This window comes from Nicotiana tabacum, chromosome 17, assembly GCF_000715075.1.
Source record: "Nicotiana tabacum cultivar K326 chromosome 17, ASM71507v2, whole genome shotgun sequence".
NCBI classification, from domain to species: Eukaryota; Viridiplantae; Streptophyta; class Magnoliopsida; order Solanales; family Solanaceae; genus Nicotiana; species Nicotiana tabacum.
In genome coordinates, this window is record NC_134096.1 from 37142581 (window position 1) to 37164330 (window position 21750).

At 39.3% G+C, this 21750-nt stretch overlaps 1 protein-coding gene across 1 annotated transcript in view; it reads left to right on the forward strand.

The window, feature by feature from the left end:
• LOC142171782 (serine carboxypeptidase-like 18) overlaps window positions 1-20885 on the forward strand; it is a 53813-nt gene extending 32928 nt beyond the window's left edge. The window contains exons 13-15 of the mRNA XM_075235486.1: window positions 20439-20552; window positions 20683-20725; window positions 20802-20885. Coding sequence (XP_075091587.1) covers window positions 20439-20552; window positions 20683-20725; window positions 20802-20885 — 241 coding nt within the window. The remainder of the gene's footprint in view (window positions 1-20438; window positions 20553-20682; window positions 20726-20801) is intronic.
• Window positions 20886-21750: the final 865 nt, after the last annotated feature.

Sequence of the window (21750 nt, forward strand, 5' to 3'; positions counted from 1 at the left end):
ATCGGTATGATGACGTCCCTACTTATCTTCGAGAGGCTACATGGCATTTAGGATATATATACTTTCCATCTTTATTTTTTTATCGTGAGAAATTTATTCAGTTTAAGACATAACTCTTTAAATTCCTTCCACGTATTTGTATGCGCACGTAAGCGCTCGGTATCAGTTGTGCATCGCCGGCTTGTGATTCTATGAATGAGGTTCGAGATGTGTGTTCTATGTTTTGGTGATAGGCCAGTCTAGAGGACTTGAGGCCATGGGCAGGCCACAGCTTAAGCTCGATAGCTTCAGTTGTAACTGGTACATTTGGACACATATGTCCGGTAATGTCCCTACGAGGGGAATTTGTGGCTCAATGAGCGGTGGAATGTCTTTGTGATAAGTATGATGAAACTGCAGGATGTGTTAAGATGATTTGAATGTGACGGGAAGTGTTTCCTTGAATTGTAAAGGAAGGCCATTGGGTGCTTGATTTTCATTTTGATGTGACGTATAACCACGAGAATTAATGTGTTGGAGGATCTTTCACGTTATTAAATTTTGGGACAAATTAAATTCTCATGCCTTGTTGGTGAGTTCAAACTCGGGAAGATTAAGTGATTGCGTAGTAGTTGTGTTTGTGAAAAGGGTATAAAGAGATGTCAGTTGAGGCTAAGCAAATGGGTATAACCTGCGAGGTGATCTACGGATGTGTGATTTTTATGATATTGTGTGGAGGATTTCTTATCCATCAGTGGGTCATATTTGTGCGATTTGAGTTGGGATCGGCTGTAATAGTTGACCTGACTGTCACAAGGGTGAATGTGAGATTTGCGGATAATTTGAAGTATTAGATGGTTTGCGTTACAGGAGCACATGAAGGATTTAGTTGAATCTAGTTGCGGTATTACGACAGTAATAGAGTATGGATATCGTGAGTTATTAAGTGTTTAAATTTATATCTTTGAGACAAGTGGATGAGTCTGCTAATGATAATTCAATTCATGGTTTTGTGTCAAATTTTTGTTTGGTCTAAGGTATACTTGGGAATCAATGATGACTTGCAGAGGTGGAGTTCGAGAATAACTCGAGTAAGGAAATTTCTTGATACGGGTTATGGCACTTAAGGAATATAGGAAAATCATGGGATGAGTGAGTTGTTATTTCTGAAGGATGTAGCACACAAAGTATGAATTTGATCGGTGGTATTAAGGTAGGGTTATTTCTTTGAGTGGCACTGTGCTAATGGGGCACGTGTCTTTCAGCCCATGTGGGCGGTGTAATTTAGATTTTAACAAAATGGGTGACTCTCGAGAAGGTGCTAATGGATTCAAAAACATATGAGTGGCAATTGATTTTTTTTTGGATTCATATATCGCTAGAATCGGTTATTTACATTGGATGGTGTCAGGACGTGCGGTAAGTCTGTACGACTATGGATTTTACATTTCAGTATAAGGAAGGTAAGAAGAAAAATTTTAAATTCACATAAGGTATTTTCAGAGTGAGTGTTACGGTTATGGTATTTATGGAGGTGCTTAAGAAGAATACAGTGGCTCATGGGCCTTATGGCGATGTGGTATTATGTTAGGATGTCTTGTAGTGAGCTTTGGGTAAGGATCGCTGTGTTCTGAGAAAGAGAATTGTCAACTTGAGGCTAATTCATAAGAAACTCGGAGAAAAAAATAGGACAAATGAGTAACATGTTGGATCAATATGGTAATGGTATGCTCGGTTCTTTTGGTTCTTATGATGAGGTGGGGCTTCACGAGTATTTTGTGGCAATACTTTCGGATTTGGAACCTGTGTGGCTTGGTCGAGTTAGAGGAATTCAGTTCTGATAGCTTAGTTATGTGCATATGGATTTCAAAGTGTTCTTAATGGTTTATACCATGGTTTGAGCCGGATATTTCCTACCTGTGTGGGGAACGTGTTGTGTATTGTGGCTTCCTCCTGGAAAGAAGCAAGAGAAAGGTTTCTAACTAATAAGGTATGTAAATTGTTGGTGATTCAAAGATGATAATGAGATTCTTGTGCTTGTCACATGATGGAATGATAGATGCGGTGTGTTGTGCGAGATTAAAATCTTCATATACGAGGTGACAATTCGGTCTTAAAGGGAAGATCCCGAATTTCGGACAACATGGTCAGCTTCAGATATTTAAATGAATGTTATAAATGCTCGTTAATCCTTGAGAAGGGTGCACATTTCAAAAGGTGCATTGTGTTCTGACTTTCGGATGTCATCGGTATTGCGATACTCACCTAGTTAATAAACTACTGATATACGAGTTATTGATATGTGGCACAGAGGAATTATGGGAATATTCCTAGTGGGATGATCGTGCATGAAGGATTTGATAGCCATGCGAGTGTTAGACTTGTGATCAGTTATGATGTTCATGTATACTTATTTGATTGCTCCTGTATGATATGCTTGAATTAAAGACTTGTGACCATGCCAGGAGGATTATGTTATTGGCACGTGAGTTGTCCGTGCGGATCCATGTAATGATATTATTGGCACGTGAGTTGTCCGTGTGGGTCCAGATAGTTATATTATTGGCACGTGAGTTGTCCGTGCGGGTCCAGATACTGATACTATAGAACGTGAGTTGTCCATGCGAGTGATGTTAATGTGAGCTCTAGAAGAGCTGGTTACTCTTACTAAATTCATGTGTCTTGGTTCTACTATAGATAATGAGCTTATAGCATTAGCAGTTGTGGTGGTGCTTGTTGAACTTGCAATACAGTTCTCTACTTTGAGACATCTTCCATTTTTGGGTAAAAGCTTGCGCAGTTTATGGCTTGAGTTATATTGGTGTGGCATATCTGTGGAATAGTTGTGTTTAATAGTATAAGGTCATTGGACCTAGAATGGGTACTATCAGGTTTGATTATGGTATATTTGGGAGGATAACATTGAAAGTCGGCTTAAAAAGTGATTATGGTTCTGGTTGGGGCAAGATAACTCCATGACTTGTTGATCTGATAAGGGGTTATGTGAATTTCTAATAAGGGTAAAGTATGTGTAGTCACATTATACTTTATGAAATCATGAAGGGAATATGCCAAACTATGAGTATGATGTCTCCCTCTTATTATTCTCCGTGTACCCGGTGTATCATGTGTCTATGTCTAAGGAGGTGAAGTTAATGGATAATTGGATTATGAGGAGCAACTATTTGCTATCCTCGTTAGAAAAGTCTGGGAGTTGAGATTGCCTCCGTTAATGTGTTATGGCGAAGTCGGTAAGTCGAGGAGGCCACCTTGAGGGCCAAAAGTGTTAAGGAAATAAAATATTCTCACTTGAGTGTATAGTCCAATGATTGTGATTTGAAAGGTACTTTCTATGTGTTATGATTTAAATATGCACAACTAATGTCCAGATATCACACTTGATAATATAATGCATGTAATGATGAGATTTGTGATGTTGATATACATAGTGATGCTTTGTCAAGTTGTGGATGTGTTGATAGGTTGATGTTGGTGATTATCTGACAGGTGGATAGGTCCAGTTATAGGGGAAACTCTGCCGAAATGTTTATGAATTTGTAAAGATAGCCACATTTTAAGAGTCATAAGTAAGTTGAAATTTTGGAAAGGAAGTATGAGATCGATGTAGTCATAAGTGCCTATGTATAATTGTTGGAGGTAGAAGGATAACTCCATTCTTAAAAGTGACTTGTGAAACATTCGAGGAAGAATGTTCTTAAGTGGGGGAGAATGTAACACCCCGGGAAAAAAAATAATTCGAAGTACTTGAGCGCTAGTAAGAAAGTTGATGTACGCTCATTATATTATTTTGTGTGCAGACAAGGATTATTAAAATAATAGATATCAATTGGATATGATAATAAGTGTACGAGGCATATTATAAGTGATGTGGTGTCTAAGGAGAGCCCTAAGTCCAAGTCAAGTTGAAAATTGCATGATAGACTAAAGTTCCAAATAAGTACGCACAAGACCAAAATTTCCAGGAATATATATATATATATATATATATATGTGTGTGTGTGTGTGTGTGTGTGTGTGTGTGTGTATGACCTATAAAATTAAAGATGTTCGAGTCTAGTTTTTAACGCTTAAAACTGTTCGTCATTTGGACATTCCTACAAGAAGTTATGACCAAATTACCAAAGGCTGGCGGAGGAGTCTGCGCATGCGAAGCATCCGAGGCCATGTCCGAAAGAAAGGCTGGCAGTGAAGTGCTGCCATAGCATCCAGGTCCGCATCCGAACTTCAAAGAGGAGTGAAGTGGGGATGCGAAGCATCTAGGGCAGCCTCCGAAACCTAGAAATCTGGGCCTATAAATACAATACAATTTCGGGGTTCATTTTCCCCATTTCTTTTAGACGAATTTTAGAGCTCTTCTACACTCTCTCAAGACCACCAACTACCCTATTCTTCAAGCTAAGCAATACCCATTATTTTTGCATGAAATTCCATCATTTCTACACTAGTATTGATGAAATCTACACATAAAATATATAGATCTTCAAGAAATTTCTTCAAGAACTCAAAGGAGGGTTTTGCAAGATTTCTTCCAAAAGGTAATCCTATACCCATAGATTTACATGTATGGATATATTATGGGAATATGAGTATGATTAAGTATATGAACTCATGGTATGGTGATTGTAAGCCTTAAGTTCCCAATTTAAATATATAACCATTGTAGAGATTTAAAGGTGATTATTAGATGGAATTTTGTTGGTTGGGTGAGAATGGTTGGTCACACATGTGATGTTAGAATTATAAGTTGTTAAAGAATGATGGTGGGATAAATTGTTAGTAAATTATGGTAGTTGGAAGAACTAATTCTATGGTTAAGAAATGTATAAATGTATACACACTAGGTGTTTGGTAAATTGTCTAAATGCCCTAAACTATGGAATGGGTTACTAATGTTAGTCCCAATGGATGTTGATATTGTAGATTGATGTTCTAGTATAGTAGATCCTTGTAGTATCATTAAGGGGTGAATTTTAGTTTCGGATCATTGGCATTGAATTGAGGAGACAAAAAGGCATTCAGAGGTGGATACGCACGGAATGGAATTTCCTAAGTATTGATTAGATTGCTCGACATTGGGTTCGTCTTGTTGAGATAAGTAACACTTCTAAACTTGGTTCTGAGGGTATGAATCCCCGAATTGGTATTATATAAATTGTTTGGAACTGACACACACGATATTTGACGAGCGTGTGGATGTGCACCATTGAAATTGTGACTTGAATAAATTCTGTGGAGTTGAAAAATTAAAGAATCATGTTATTATCTGAACATTTCCCACATGTTAGAGAAATTGGGTTGAGGCTCTTATTAAAGATCATGTTTAGGCTACATGCCGATATTTTAGGATCCATGGGGCCGTGTTGCTGTTAAATTAATTATTTTAAAATATACATTTCATACACAGTCATGCTCATCAATTGTAAGGATATTTATGGGATCGGGCTACACACCGCATCAGGCCTTATAGGCTTTACTATTTTATGGATCAGGGTTGCCCGCCTACAGTAGGCCTTATAGGCTTTATTATTATACGGATCGGGATTGTCCGCATGCAGTAGGCCATGTCAGCTTTATATCACACTTGGGCTGAAGGGGCTCCTCCGAAGTCTGTACACACCCCAGTGAGCGTAGATAATTATAAATATTCGGGATGGACTTTCTAGGGCATGAACTTGCCTTACTTACGATGATTATATATATATTCGGGATGGATTTTCCCAGGGCATGGACTTGCCTTACTTATTTATATTGTAATGAATTTACCCGGACATGGATCTTGTCTGTATCATTTGCATTTGGGGATAAATTACCCTGGGGCTGGATTGGCCTTATATGGTACTGAGTGACTGACTGTCAGTCAATGTGTATATATATACGGGATGGAACACCCTTGGGCTGGATTGGTCATAAACTGTACCAAGTGACCGAATAATTTATGACCAGTATTTACATGAGGTCTTTCTACTGGGATGTCATATTCCTCCTATCATGCAGTATTGATCTATTTCACTTGTAATGAGTTTAACTGTTGAACTTGAAAGCATGCCTACATTTTGTACCATTATTTATACTTGACTGTACCTGCGGAGCTCGTCACTACTTTCATCTAAGAGGTTAGTCTTATTACTTATTGAGTTGGTTGTACTCATACTACACTCTGCACCTTATGTGCAGATCCAGGTGCTTCCGGACATGGCGGCGGTTAGACCTCAGTTTGTTACCAGTTGGAGATTATAGGGATAGCTGCCTGACGTCCGCTGACCTTGTCTCTCTTTCCTTCAGTTATTGTACTGTTCTATACTTTCAGACAGTGGCTTTTATCAGTCAAACATCGTATTCATATTAGATGGTCATGTAATCAGTGACACCAGGTTTTGGAAGTGTCATATTTGTATTTGTGAGATTTCTTCCGCTGAATTTAATTATTTTTATTTTCAAATTTAAAAGATATGGTGGTTTATTAAGATTGTGGGCTTGTCTAGTATTGAGATAGGCGCCATCATGACTGGTGAGATTTTTGGTCGTGACAGACACCTAGTGTAACTGGAACACTTAATCCCTTAAACTTAACTTTGCTCACAATGCTCGCTTTAGGGAAGCGTCTTCTTGAATGACCTTTAAAGGTTATTTCTCTGTTGTCCATTCTATTATCTCCGGAATGTGATCTCTAAAATTCTCGTCATGCCGGATATTGTCAAATCATTCGGTCCCTAATTCATATTCATTTTATCTTATTCACCAGCTCATACTAATTTCTATTACTCCGGGGTCTAACATTTTCTTCTGGTAATCACGTTGGAGTCACTAACTTATTTCTCGAAAGAAGGATATGGATTTATGGCTTATACTCTTCTATTGTTTTAAGGCATGTCTCCTCTTGTCTTTTCCTTTACTTGACTATAGACTCTGTCATCGTGTCATATTTTGATTTACCGTTATCACCCATATATCACATCTTACTCATGATGCTTCATTTACTCTCTTCTTATTCTCCGGATAATATTTTTGTCTATCACTTTATTCTGAAAACTTCAACAAAACGTTCTTTCACTTTTAGCTCCCCTCGCTTCATCTCACCGGCTATTCGGAATGCCTAACATTCTCCTTTTTTTTTACTCGGGACTGGAGTCATACTAAGGTAAATATTTATCCCTTCTAGGATTTCACTGCCTATGTTCTGAAATTTCTGAACATTCTAGTATTCATATCTGACTGTACTATTCTAGAGTTCACCATCTAGGTGTCTTACAAAGAGATCTATTACCACATTTGCACTATCTTCGGAAATGTTAGCTAATGATAATAATCCATCTACCATTTTTGGGTTACTCTAACCCCAGCTGGATCCCGATATCCTATCCTTCTCTTAAACTATATCCGCTGGCTCCCATAGGGCATAATTAAGATCAGTGTGGCCAATTGTACATAACTCTATTACTATTAAAAGTAACTCATAATGCTTGTATTTCTCTGTCTGAATTGCAAATACTGATAATCTTCATTAACTAAGTACCTCGTGCCCTTCTTCATCTTGCTTTTTTACTTGCCGAAACTTGTATCTACCTTCCGATTCTCTTATTTTTTTTACCATATGGGTGGATAGATATTCTTGCCTTAGGGCTCCTTATCAAGAAGCTTACATATCTTAGTACACAAATGTTCTGCTGAAGACCTCACATTTACTCATCATAAGCATGATGCAAAATTGAGTTCCTCTGACTCAACTCTTCCACAACATATTCAATCTCTTACCAACTGTCTTTCTGGATGTAGGTATTGTTGTATTACGAATAAAATAAAATTTAGGAGTTTGAATTCTTACAACTGAGCTCTACCACACGATCTAGAGTAAGAAGAAAGAGTGAACATTCCTAAATGCCCTTTAGCCTCCTGCTTATAAGTGTGGTGCACGACACACCATAAACAAGACTCTACTAGACACGACTTGTAGACTTCCTAGGAGTAGCACCTCCGGTGTCTGAAGTGTCACGACCCAAATCGTAGGGCCGCGATGGGCACCCAGTGCCTAACTCAACCGAGTACCAACGTAACATATCCTTCTTATCATACTATCATGGGTAAATGAACCGGAAAGGCCGCTATGAGATAACTAGAATTAAACATAAGAGAATACTCGACATGGGATGACCCAACATGATATAGAAGTTTATGCATGCGAAATACGGGCCTATAAGGCCGACATGATCATTTGTATACTCAAAACATAGGCCGACAAGGCCATACAAGTATCTCTATACATGACATCTGTCAACAAGCCTCCATGAGTACATAAATGTCATAAAGTTCGAGATATGGCCCCACCAAACCAATCAATACATGTCCAAATCATACTGACTAGATAGGCAACTCCAGAGTAAGTGGAGTGCACCAACACCTTCTGCTAAGCTGATAGCCTTCTAGGAGGACTCTCAACTTGTCTATCGGGACCTGCGGGCATGAAACGCAGTGTCCCAAGGAAAATGGGACGTCAATACAAATAAAGCACTGAGTATGCAAGGCATGACAGTAGTATATAAAAACATGAAAGAAACATGAAGTAAAGAACTCAACCTGTAATTCTGAATAGCTATGTGAATCAGGAAAAAATTATAATATCATGCATGTGCGTATAAATGCCATACCTTGCATAGGTATATGCGTACATAACATCATCAAGCCTCTAAGGGCATCCCATCATATCATCTCAGCCACTGTGGGCGAAATCATCAACGTATACCAGCTGATCAGGTGGTGGTGCATATATAACTCCATAACTTTTTCCCATATCCCATATACATATAATATATGCTTATATAATGCTATCTGGTCATGGTTCAATGTGCATGTATAATTGAATGCAATGCATAATGAAGTAAGTCATTTAGATTTCTCGGAGAGTCATAAGATCAATATGCCTTCGGATAAACTTTAGCAACTTATGTATTTTTCTGATACCCATGAACAGAATATATAATAATATGACACATGGGGAATCCAGAACATAGGCACCCCTAGTACTTCTATGAATATAGTCATTTATGAATGTTCCGCGTTTGCAAGTTTTGTTTGTATCATATGGATCATGCCAAAAGGAAAGAATGGATAGCCTTGACATACCAGTATGATCTCTTCCTTATTACTCAACTAAGCTCAACACAACTTCTTGCATCTACAACAAGTGAGATGATATTGCCGTTAGCATATAATGGCGTACCATCGTATTTGGCTAGTCGTATGGCTTAAGGAAAATCGGGCAGCAACTACCCTATTTTTAATACATCCCAAAGACCACTAAGGGCCATCAACAGCCCAACAACAACAACTATAACCAACAATAGCAACAACAACAATATAATCGCATATGAGTTTCTCCGATTATCTTAACCATCATATTGAGCGGCAAGCTCGTTTTTACTCATAACAAGATATAAATTGAATCCAACTCTTATTCTATAACTTAGTTTACAACCTTCAAAACATCATACTTATATGTAATATATTATTTCTAGTTCAAAACATCCACAAAATACCTTCCAAAATAGCCCCACACATCTAGCACCTTAATCTTTATCGTCAATCACTTGTTTTTCATCTTTTCTTCTTCAATCAACTTAATTAATACCTAGAAAAGATTAAAAACAGCAGCCACAATATTATCAAATTATTTTTCATAATTTTCAGCCACCACAAACCATATATTTAGCCACAAAACAGTCCAACCAAAAAGACAACCATATCCCATGTTCTTTCAAGTGCTATCTTATGGTTTTTCACTAAAACAACACAACCAACATAAGATTAACCTTAGAAATAATCAATAATATGTTATACATACCTTGGAAAGTAGCTACAACTCGAAACCCTATCTCAACTTAGCTCACAATAGCCCTCAATGGCAATACAACACCATGGAATTGACTTAAGCTAATATTCACTTTCAATCTCAAGTTTCATATGCTTCTTTCACCAATTCACTTGATAAACATATAGACATGTATAATAACAGAAACTATATCATAATCAAGTTATTTTTATCTATTTCTAGCCATTTATAGTTCATGGAAACAACCTTTCCAAAACAGTCCATTAAAACCTATAACATCTCAAACTATTTCAAATCTCCTCTTGTAGTATTTTGCTCAAATAATGCAACCAACACACAAACAACTTCAAGTACATATAGTAGGATTTTATACTCACCTTAAATAGTAGAAAAAATACAAAATTTCAGCCAAGCACAGCCCACAACTATCCTCAATAACACCATAACACTACAGGTGTTGTATTCTCTTCTTGAATCAACTTTTGGTGTTCAAGTTGGTGTGTAAACACTTGTAGTTCGCCTTGAAAATCTAATATATATGAAGTAGGGACTGATTATTACCTTAATCAACAAGAGAAACACGAAATCTGAGGTTACTTACCTTTGAAGAACCCTCCAAAACAGCCACAAGACGAAGAACTACGATCTAGCAAGCACCACTGGATTTCTAGAGTTGGATTCATGTTTTTATCTTAGGTTCTCACCCTAAAATCATGGAGAAACCATTGGAGAGCATTTAGAAATTGTTTTGGACCAGAAAAATGAGTTAAAAAGACGGATAATTGACTTTAATACAAACTGGAATTTCTCCCCAACTTTGTGGGTCCCGTGGGTGCTGCTTGCGCTGTCTCGTAAAAATGAAAATATATATCTACTCCGATATCATATCGATGAACGGTTAAATGAGTTAGAAACTAGTCTCAAAGACCTTCAATTTGATATATAATTTTTCTCCAAAATACATCATAAAGCTTACAAAATATATTGCTCAAAAATCTTCATTACAAGGCAAATCCTTAGTAGGTTATCCTTTTCCACAACTTAAATCTGATTTTCCCCAAACTTTATATTTCATATACAAATATTATATATAGTCATATAATGACTTTAAACTCATTTATATCATTATTAACAAGTCTCATATTTATCTTAACTTACTTAAAACTTTGGTAAACCTTTCTTATCCTTGTAGAAGGATTTCGTCATTTTTGAGCTTACATTAGATAATCCTATAATGACAGTGACGTCTGAAGTACGGGAGGTAACAACATTTCCCCTTAGAAATATTTGTCTCTGAATGATAACTCTTAAAGTCTTGTGAAAATGGAACGTAACATCATTAAATCAATTTATATACTTTCAAAGAGGATCTCATTTTCAAGCTTACATCAATTGACTTACGACGTACTTTCACATACAAAAATATGGGGTGTAACAAATAGTCAGTTAAAATTAAAAGAAACCTTATCTTTTCGGGAGCCGGTGGCAGCGGTCCGACAATGTCCATCCCCTATTTCATGAACGACCATGGGGACAGAACCAAATGTAAGGGTTCTGCTAGTTGATGTTCCAGTGGTGCGTAGCATTGGCACTTATCACATTTGCGTACGAAGTCTTTGGCGTCTTGTTCCATGCGAGGCCAGTAATATCCTGCCCGTACCAAATTCAGCACCAAAGAATCTGCACTCGAGTGATTTCCGCATATCCCTTTATGGATTTCTCTCATGACATAATTAGCTTCTGACGCTCCTAAGAAACGGCCCAGCGGGCCTTGGAAGGGTTTTCTATACAATTGGCCTCTCTTGAAGCAATAACGTGCAGCTTTGGTGCGTAACGCCCGTGATGCTTTGTGGTCTTCGGGCAACTTCCCGTGCCGAGATAGTTGATTATTTCATTTCTCCAGTCCCAGACCAGACTAGTCGAATTTACCTCATAGTAACCATCCGTATCCATGACTGAGCTCATCAGTTGTACTAGCATTCCAGATTCCAATCCCTTTATTTCTATCGATGATCCTAAGTTTTTTAATGCATCCCCTTATGCGTTATCCTCCCTAGGGATGTGAGTAATTGATCACTCCTGGAATTGCGCCAAAAGAGCCTGGACCTTTACATTGTTGCATACGTTCTTCTTTGGTATCAAAGATCCCGTAGACCTAATTTACCACCAGCTGCGAGTCACATTTAATTTCGATAACCTTGGAATCAAGTCCCCGGGCCAATTCGAGCCCTGCAATCAAAGCTTCATACTCTGCTTCATTGTTAGTTAAAGTGATGGTTCTGATGGCTTGCCTAGGGTTTCCCCCGAAGGCGTGATTAAGACTATTCTGAGCCCAGACCCCTTTAGGTTGGAAGCTCCATCCGTGAATAAGGTCCAGACCCCCGATGTCGATTCCAACACCATTACTGCCTCCTTGGTTGCCGGAGGCAGTAGTCCCGGACTGAAATCGGCCAAGACTTACGACTTAATTGTAGTCCTTGGTTTATATTCTATGTCGAACTCACTCATTTAGACGGCCCATTTGTCCAATCTGCCCAGGAGGTCGGATTTATGGAGGATGTTCCGCAAAGGAAAAGTAGTCACCACATCTATCGGGTGACATTGGAAGTAGGGCCTCAGCTTCCGAGTGGCGACTACGAGAGCTAAGGCCAATTTTTCCAAATGTGGGTAGCGAGTTTCTACTCCCGTTAAAATTTTTCTAACATAATAAATGGGAAATTGCGTACGTTCGTCTTCCCGGACTAAAACCGCACTTACTGCAACTTCTGAAACTGCGAGGTAGACTAGCAATATTTCACCTTCTTTCGGTTTTGAGAGAAATTGAGGACTAGATAAGTACTTCTTCAGGTCCCTCAAAGCCTACTGGCACTCCGGTGTCCATTCGAAATTATTTTTCTCTTTGAGCAGCGTGAAGAAGCGATGACATTTTTCCGATGACCGGGAAATGAACCTGCTGAAAGCTACTAACCTTCATGTGAGTCTTTGGACTTCCTTTACATTTGACAATTGATCTGGGATATTGTCTATGGCCTTGAGTTTGTTGGGGTTTACCTCAATTTCCATTTGTGAGACCAGAAACCCCAGGAATGTACCAGAACTAACCCCGAACACGCACTTCTGGGTTAAATTTCATGTTATGCTTCCTCAAGATGTCGAATGTTTCTTGTAAATGCTTAAGGTGGTCACATGCATTCAAAGATTTAACGAGCTTATAGTCTATATAAACTTCCATGGTCTTTCCTATTTGCTTTCCAAATATCTTATTTACGAGTCGTTGTTAAGTGGCTCCGGTATTTTTCAACCTGAAGGGCATTACATTGTAACAATATGTACCGAAATTCGTTATAAACGAAGTTTTTTTCTGATCTTCCGGGTTCATCTTAACTTGGTTGTACCCGGACTAAGCATCAAGGAAACTCATCAACTCGTTCCCGGCCGTGGCATCAATCATTTGATCAATATTTGGCATTGGGAATGAGTATTTCGGGCACGCCTTATTAAGATCCTTATAGTCTACACACATGCAACATTTATTGTTCTTCTTAAGAACTACTACTACATTGGCTAGCCAGTTCGGATATCTTACCTCTCGGACCGAACCGATTTTAATCAATCATGTTACCTCTTCTTTGACGAATTTATTTCTGGCCTCGACAATAGGGCATTTCTTCTACCTTACCGGATGTATGTTGGGATCCAAACTCAGCTTGTGCACGGCTATTTCCATCGGGATACCTGTCATATCCTTGTGCGACCATGCAAAACAATCAGCATTAAATGTAAGGAGTTCAATAAAATCAAACCTAAGCTCCAGGTGCAGTCCTGTCCCCAAATGGAATTTTCTTTCTAGGAATTCCTCGAACAATGCAACTTGCTCTAGTTCCTCTATCGTGGATTTCGTGCGTCTGTCTCTTATGGAATTTGAAAATATCTTGGCACCTGATATTGTTCTGACAACTCTGTTTCCGAGCTAACTCTTTCTAGTTCGGGAATATATGCAGGTTCCTGTAATTGCTATGCCATACGTTCCTTCCTTTCGCTACTGGAAATTGAGATTGCATTCATCTCCCTTGCCGTCGGTTGATCACCTCTTATCTGCTTGACTCCTCCGGACATTGGAAACTTCAGCTATTGGTGATTTGTTGATGGTACAACTTTCGTTTCGTGTAACCATGGCCTTCCCATGATAATGTTATATCCCATGTCACCATCTACTACTTCAAAGAGAGTTATTTTCATGACTCCTTTAACGTTTGTGAGCAGCAAAACCTCTTCGCGGGTCGTCATACTTGGAAGGTTGAATCTAGCAAGGAGCTTTGTTGCCGGAATAATGCTTCCAGTGAGTTTAGTTTGCTCCAATACTCTTCATTTTATGATATTAGCCGAAATTCATGGATCCACTAGAACACGTTTAATCTTAAAATCTAATACATTTAAAGAAATTACCAATGCGTCGTTGTGTGGTAACAACAATCCGTTTGTGTCCTCCTTCGTGAAAGTGATATCGTCTTCCCAGAGTCTTTTACTATAAGTTATTGATACTTTTGTCTTCTTCGCTGCCGAAAAGGTGACCCCGTTAATCTCATCCTCCTCCCTCCCCCCCGAAGATCATATTGATCGTTTGTCATGAGGGTTCTTCCCCTGCTTTCGGAAGTTCAGCGTTGTCTCTGTTACGACCATAATTGTTCTTAGCTCAGTCACTCAAGAATTCTCTGAGGTGACCATTCTTCAATAATGTTGCCACCTCTTCTCGGAGATGTCGACAGTCCCCTGTCCGGTGACCGTTCATCCCATGGTACTCGCACCATAAGTTGGGATCTCTTTGGCTGGAATTAGATCTCAAAGGTCTCGAAAATCGTGCATCTTTAATGTTTCTCATGTATAACACCAGCTCCACTATACTGATGTTGAAGTTATATTCCGATAACGTGGGGTAAGAAGGATCCCGAGACCCTGACGCCTCCTTATCCTGGAGTGATCTATTGTTTTGACCACAATTGGTTCCTCTATCAGCGATGAACTTGTTTGCTGCCCGGAAGTTTCTTCCACGGCCTTCGGTCCGCTCGTAGTGATAAAAATGGCTCCTCGAAGTACGTCTATCCGCGTCGTAGTCATCCTTTAATTTTTCTCTGCTTTTCTACCATCCTTTGGTCGATGATGTTGAACCGACCTTGTCATCTTCGATCCTTATCTTTGACTCGTACCAGTTGTGTACATCTGCCCAAGTTGTTGCTTGAAACTCAAGCAGGCTCTCCTTCAGCTTCCAGGAAGTGTTTGAACTTCTTGAATTCAATCCTTTGGTGAATGCTTCAGCTGCCCATTCATCCGGGACGACCTGAGGCAACATTCTTTCTTTCTAGAATCGAGATAGAATCGAGATAGTTGATTATATCATTTCTCCAGTCCCAGACCAGACTAGTCGAATTTACCTCATAGTAACCATCCGTATCCATGACTGAGCTCATCAGTTGTACTAGCGTTCCAGATTCCAATCCCTTTATTTGTATCGATGATCCTAAGTTTTTTAATGCATCCCCTTATGCGTTATCCTCCCTAGGGATGTGAGTAATTGATCACTCCTGGAACTGCGCCAAAAGAGCCTGGACATTTACCACGTATTGTTGCATACGTTCTTCTTTGGTATCAAAGATCCCGTAGACCTAATTTACCACCAGCTGCGAGTCACATTTAATTTCGATAACCTTGGAATCAAGTCCCCGGGCCAATTCGAGCCCTGCAATCAAAGCTTCATACTCTGCTTCATTGTTAGTTAAAGTGATGGTTCTGATGGCTTGCCTAGGGTTTCCCCCGAAGGCGTGATTAAGACTATTCTGAGCCCAGACCCCTTTAGGTTGGAAGCTCCATCCGTGAATAAGGTCCAGACCCCCGATGTCGATTCCAACACCATTACTGCCTCCTTGGTTGCCGGAGGCAGTAGTCCCGGACTGAAATCGGCCAAGACTTACGACTTAATTGTAGTCCTTGGTTTATATTCTATGTCGAACTCACTCATTTAGACGGCCCATTTGTCCAATCTGCCCAGGAGGTCGGATTTATGGAGGATGTTCCGCAAAGGAAAAGTAGTCACCACATCTATCAGGTGACATTGGAAGTAGGGCCTCAGCTTCCGAGTGGCGACTACGAGAGCTAAGGCCAATTTTTCCAAATGTGGGTTGCGAGTTTCTGCTCCCGTTAAAATTTTTCTAACAGAATAAATGGGAAATTGCGTACGTTCGTCTTCCCGGACTAAAACCGCACTTACTGCAACTTCTGAAACTGCGAGGTAGACTAGCAATATTTCACCTTCTTTCGGTTTTGAGAGAAATTGAGGACTAGATAAGTACTTCTTCAGGTCCCTCAAAGCCTGTTGGCACTCCGGTGTCCATTCGAAATTATTTTTCTCTTTGAGCAGCGTGAAGAAGCGATGACATTTTTCCGATGACCAGGAAATGAACCTGCTAAAAGCTACTAACCTTCATGTGAGTCTTTGGACTTCCTTTACATTTGACAATTGATCTGGGATATTGTCTATGGCCTTGAGTTTGTTGGGGTTTACCTCAATTTCCATTTGTGAGACCAGAAACCCCAGGAATGTACCAGAACTAACCCCGAACATGCACTTCTGGGTTAAATTTCATGTTATGCTTCCTCAAGATGTCGAATGTTTCTTGTAAATGCTTAAGGTGGTCACATGCATTCAAAGATTTAACGAGCTTATAGTCTATATAAACTTCCATGGTCTTTCCTATTTGCTTTCCAAATATCTTATTTACGAGTCGTTGTTAAGTGGCTCCGGTATTTTTCAACCTGAAGGGCATTACATTGTAACAATATGTACCGAAATTCGTTATAAACGAAGTTTTTCTCTGATCTTCCGGGTTCATCTTAACTTGGTTGTACCCGGACTAAGCATCAAGGAAACTCATCAACTCGTTCCCGGCCGTGGCATCAATCATTTGATCAATATTTGGCACTGGGAATGAGTATTTCGGGCACGCCTTATTAAGATCCTTATAGTCTACACACATGCAACATTTATTGTTCTTCTTAAGAACTACTACTACATTGGCTAGCCAGTTCGGATATCTTACCTCTCGGACCGAACTGATTTTAATCAATCATGTTACCTCTTCTTTGACGAATTTATTTCTGGCCTCGACAATAGGGCATTTCTTCTACCTTACCGGATGTATGTTGGGATCCAAACTCAGCTTGTGCACGGCTATTTCCATCGGGATACCTGTCATATCCTTGTGCGACCATGCAAAACAATCAGCATTAAATGTAAGGAGTTCAATAAAATCAAACCTAAGCTCCAGGTGCAGTCCTGTCCCCAAATGGAATTTTCTTTCTAGGAATTCCTCGAACAATGCAACTTGCTCTAGTTCCTCTGTCGTGGATTTCGTGCGTCTGTCTCTTATGGAATTTGAAAATATCTTGGCCCTTGATATTGTTCTGACAACTCTGTTTCCGAGCTAACTCTTTCTAGTTCGGGAATATATGCAGGTTCCTGTAATTGCTATGCCATACGTTCCTTCCTTTCGCTACTGGAAATTGAGATTGCATTCATCTCCCTTGCCGTCGGTTGATCACCTCTTATCTGCTTGACTCCTCCGGACATTGGAAACTTCAGCAATTGGTGATTTGTTGATGGTACAACTTTCGTTTCGTGTAACCATGGCCTTCCCATGATAATGTTATATCCCATGTCACCATCTACTACTTCGAAGAGAGTTATTTTCATGACTCCTTTAACGTTTGTGAGCAGCAAAACCTCTTCCCGGGTCGTCATACTTGGAAGGTTGAATCCAGCGAGGAGCTTTGTTGCCGGAATAATGCTTCCAGTGAGTTTAGTTTGCTCCAATACTCTTCATTTTATGATATTAGCCGAACTTCATGGATCCACTAGAACACGTTTAATCTTAAAATCTAATACATTTAAAGAAATTACCAATGCGTCGTTGTGTGGTAACAACAATCCGTTTGTGTCCTCCTTCGTGAAAGTGATATCGTCTTCCCGGAGTCTTTTACTATGAGTTATTGATACTTTTGTCTTCTTCGCTGCCGAAAAGGTGACCCCGTTAATCTCATCCTCCTCCCTCCCCCCTCCCCCCCGAAGATCATATTGATCGTTTGTCATGAGGGTTCTTCCCCTGCTTTCGGAAGTTCAGCGTTGTCTCTGTTACGACCATAATTGTTCTTAGCTCAGTCACTCAAGAATTCTCTGAGGTGACCATTCTTCAATAATGTTGCCACCTCTTCTCGGAGGTGTCGGCAGTCCCCTGTCCGGTGACCGTTCGTCCCATGGTACTCGCACCATAAGTTGGGATCTCTTTGGCTGGAATTAGATCTCAAAGGTCTCGAAAATCGTGCATCTTTAATGTTTCTCATGTATAACACCAACTCCACTATACTGACGTTGAAGTTATATTCCGATAACATGGGGTAAGAAGGATCCCGAGACCCTGACGCCTCCTTATCCTGGAGTGATCTATTGTTTTGACCACAATTGGTCCCTCTATCAGCGATGAACTTGTTTGCTGCCCGGAAGTTTCTGCCACGGCCTTCAGTCCGCTCGTAGGGATAAAAATGGCTCCTCGAAGTACGTCTATCCGCGTCGTAGTCATCCTTTGATTTTTCTCTGCTTTTCTACCGTTCTTTGGTCGATGATGTTGAACCGACCTGGTCATCTTCGGTCCTTATCTTTGACTCGTACCAGTTGTGTACATCTGCCCAAGTTGTTGCTTGAAACTCAAGCAGGCTCTCCTTCAGCTTCCAGGAAGTGTTTTAACTTCTTGGATTCAATCCTTTGGTGAATGCTTCAGCTGCCCATTCATCCGGGACGACGTGAGGCAACATTCTTTCTTTCTAGAATCGAGTAAATAACTCTCGTAATAATTCAGATTCTCCCTGTACGATCCTGAAAATGTCGGCCTTCCGGGCTTGCACTTTTTTGGCCCCGGCATGAGCCTTAATGAAAGAATCCGCGAACATCTCAAAAGAATCTATGGAATGCTTGGGTAATAATGAATACCACGTTAGAGCTCCCCTCGTGAGAGTTTCTCCAAATTTCTTTAGCAACACAGATTCAATTTTGTGAGGAGCTAAATTATTTCCTTTCACCGTCGTTGTGTAGGTAGTAATATGCTCCTGTGGGTCTGAAGTTCCATCATACTTTGGAATTTCAGGCATTTTGAACCGCTTCGGGATTAGTTCGGGTGCCGCACTCGGCTAATTGAATATACTTTTTCGAGTTCGGACCTTTCAATACTGGTGGTGCTCCCGGGATTTGATCCATGTGGGCATTCACTTCCCTCATGAACCGTAAAAGTTCATTCTTGAACGAATCGTTTTCGTTGTTCAGACCGGATCTGCTCCCCCCAGCCCCGTTGGAGCCAACTTCACCCCTGGGAGTGTTGTTATCGACTCTCTGCGTTGTTTGGTCTGCGGGAACAATGAGAGGAATTGGATCTCATTTGTTTGCATTATTCAAAGCGCCCGATAGTGCCTGCTTCAGTTCTGTCATAACATGGTCGTGCCGCGTGAGATGGACTAGAATGATTGCCTGCTGTTCTCGTAGGACCTTCATCGCATCCATGACATGTTCCTCAGAAGCATCATCGGGAGTTGTATCCCGAACCTGTCGAGGGTACTGCCTGTCATGCACCGGTGTGACGTCATTCTTCTCATTGCAGGTGTCACTGATTGAATCCTCGAAATGAGGCTGATCCCCTCGAATTTCAGGGTTGTGCGTGTTGTTAACAGTGTTATCTGCCATTTTTTATGGTTTTTTCCAAGACAAAATAATCAAATCGCGTTAGTAAAAAATACAAGGATCAATTTAATTGCACGACTGTGTAGGCCCCACGGTGGACGTCAAACTGTTTACCCATAAAATGGTACAGTTGAATTTATACGTGGTTTCTAGACAAGTGAATTAATTTGATCCTAAAATAATACAATAATTGAAGAAATATATAATACTTAGCCTTGAAATATAGATGAAAACAATAGAGATGACAATTCCGGGAAAAGTGTTTCCGGGCACAGCGATGATGAGATCAAAAAGCAAGAAAATAAAATTGTATAAAGCTTTGTATAGAATAGAGTATAAGTTTAGCTAGAAAATTCGTGTCCTTTACAATGATAACCGAGCTCACTATTTATAGTTATGTCTAAGGAAGGAAGTTTTAGGATCATGTCTTCCTTTAATATCAATTATGAGGGTCATTGATGAAGACGTAACGGTGAACATAAATGCCAAATTCTCTGTAACGGATCGTCGCTCTTAATGCTGCAGAATATTCCCTATTAAATGCTACCGGGCGCAGAGCATTTAACATACTTTTTTGAACGTTATCTTTTCCGGTGACAAGCGAAATGGCTGCGTTCGGTCTTCGGGCATTCTTGTCTTGGGTTCCACGTGTCCTCTCTTTAAACGTCCACGTGTCATATCATATTTCACCCTATACAAAAACTTATAGGTCTCCATAAATTCGTCACAATTTTGTGACGGATTTGTCCATTATAAATATTCCATCACAAATTTTGTATTTATCGTATAGTGTTTGATTCTTAGTTTGCATTAATTATATTTTTCTTTTTTGTGGAACAGTGGTGATCATGACTTAGATGTACCACTTATCGTGACTCAAGAGTGGATATCATCGCTAAATTACTCCATCGTCGATGATTGGAGGCCATGGCTTGTCGATGGCCAAATTGCTGGGCGAGTCCTAACCTATTTTTCTTTTTTATAATTTTTTTTATATTATCGGTGCATGTAACTTAAATTCATGCATGGTTATATACCAACAAAGTGTTAAAAGTGAACTCTTCCTTTGATTATTTATGTATAGATATACAACCTATGCAAACCAGATGACTTATGCGATAGTAAAGGTAAGAGTTAAACTAGAGTTAATTCTTTATGTAAGAACGTATGACTAGTTGAATTCTTCTTGCTTTTTTCATATAGGGCTCAGGGCATACTGCCCCTGAATGGACTCCTGCTGAATGTTTTGCCATGTTGAAAAGGTGGATCTCTTATGTACCACTCTAGTTGATTTCAAGGTCTTGAGTGGCCAGAGGCTCCGCCACGATATCGATTCTATGGATTCTTGATTTTATAAATTTAATATGTGTACATATTTAATGAATTTTTTAACACAAACACACTATTTGAATATAAATTACTGGGTTCAATCTAATATATGTCTTGAGCTTTTACCTTCGATTTTGTGAGCAGCAAGCCTCTGATCTAGCGAATCAGAAGATTGACAATGTCGTTTTACATCGTTGTACTCTAAATATAGTACACTGATCGATCAAGAAGTCCTATTCAATTTCTTCTTGTTAGGGTTTTGCCCTCAATTTCTAGTCTATTAGAACTCTCTTTCTCGAAGGAAGGAAAAAAGACTCCTAAAATAAATAAATCTCTTTCACATGCCTTATCTTTTTATTGGAGGAAAAGTCTTGGACATCTATAAATTAAGGATTTTTGCTTCTCACAACAATAACAACAACTTCCACAATTTAGTTTTTACGAGAATCATGTTTAGGGGAGATTATTCTCTCAAAAATTTTATTCTCTTTTTATATTATTGATAGATCATATGTAGGTCGATTTATCAAACTATAATAAATTATTATACCTAGTTTAGTATATTTTTTTTTTATACTCTGATTTATCGTTCACCAAACTTTGCATTGTTAGCTTCCGCATACGCCATATTATTTTGATCCTAACACTTGTGATCCTTTTCTTACAAAATAAAATAGCAAAAAAAATAGCAAGAGAAATTTATAGTAAAATTTCAATCCTCAAAAGGGAAGAGTCAATCTCCTATATCTCTGATTCTTAAATTACCTTGTATGAAATAATTTTCTGCAAGTAAATATTCAACTGAATTCATATTTGAATTTCT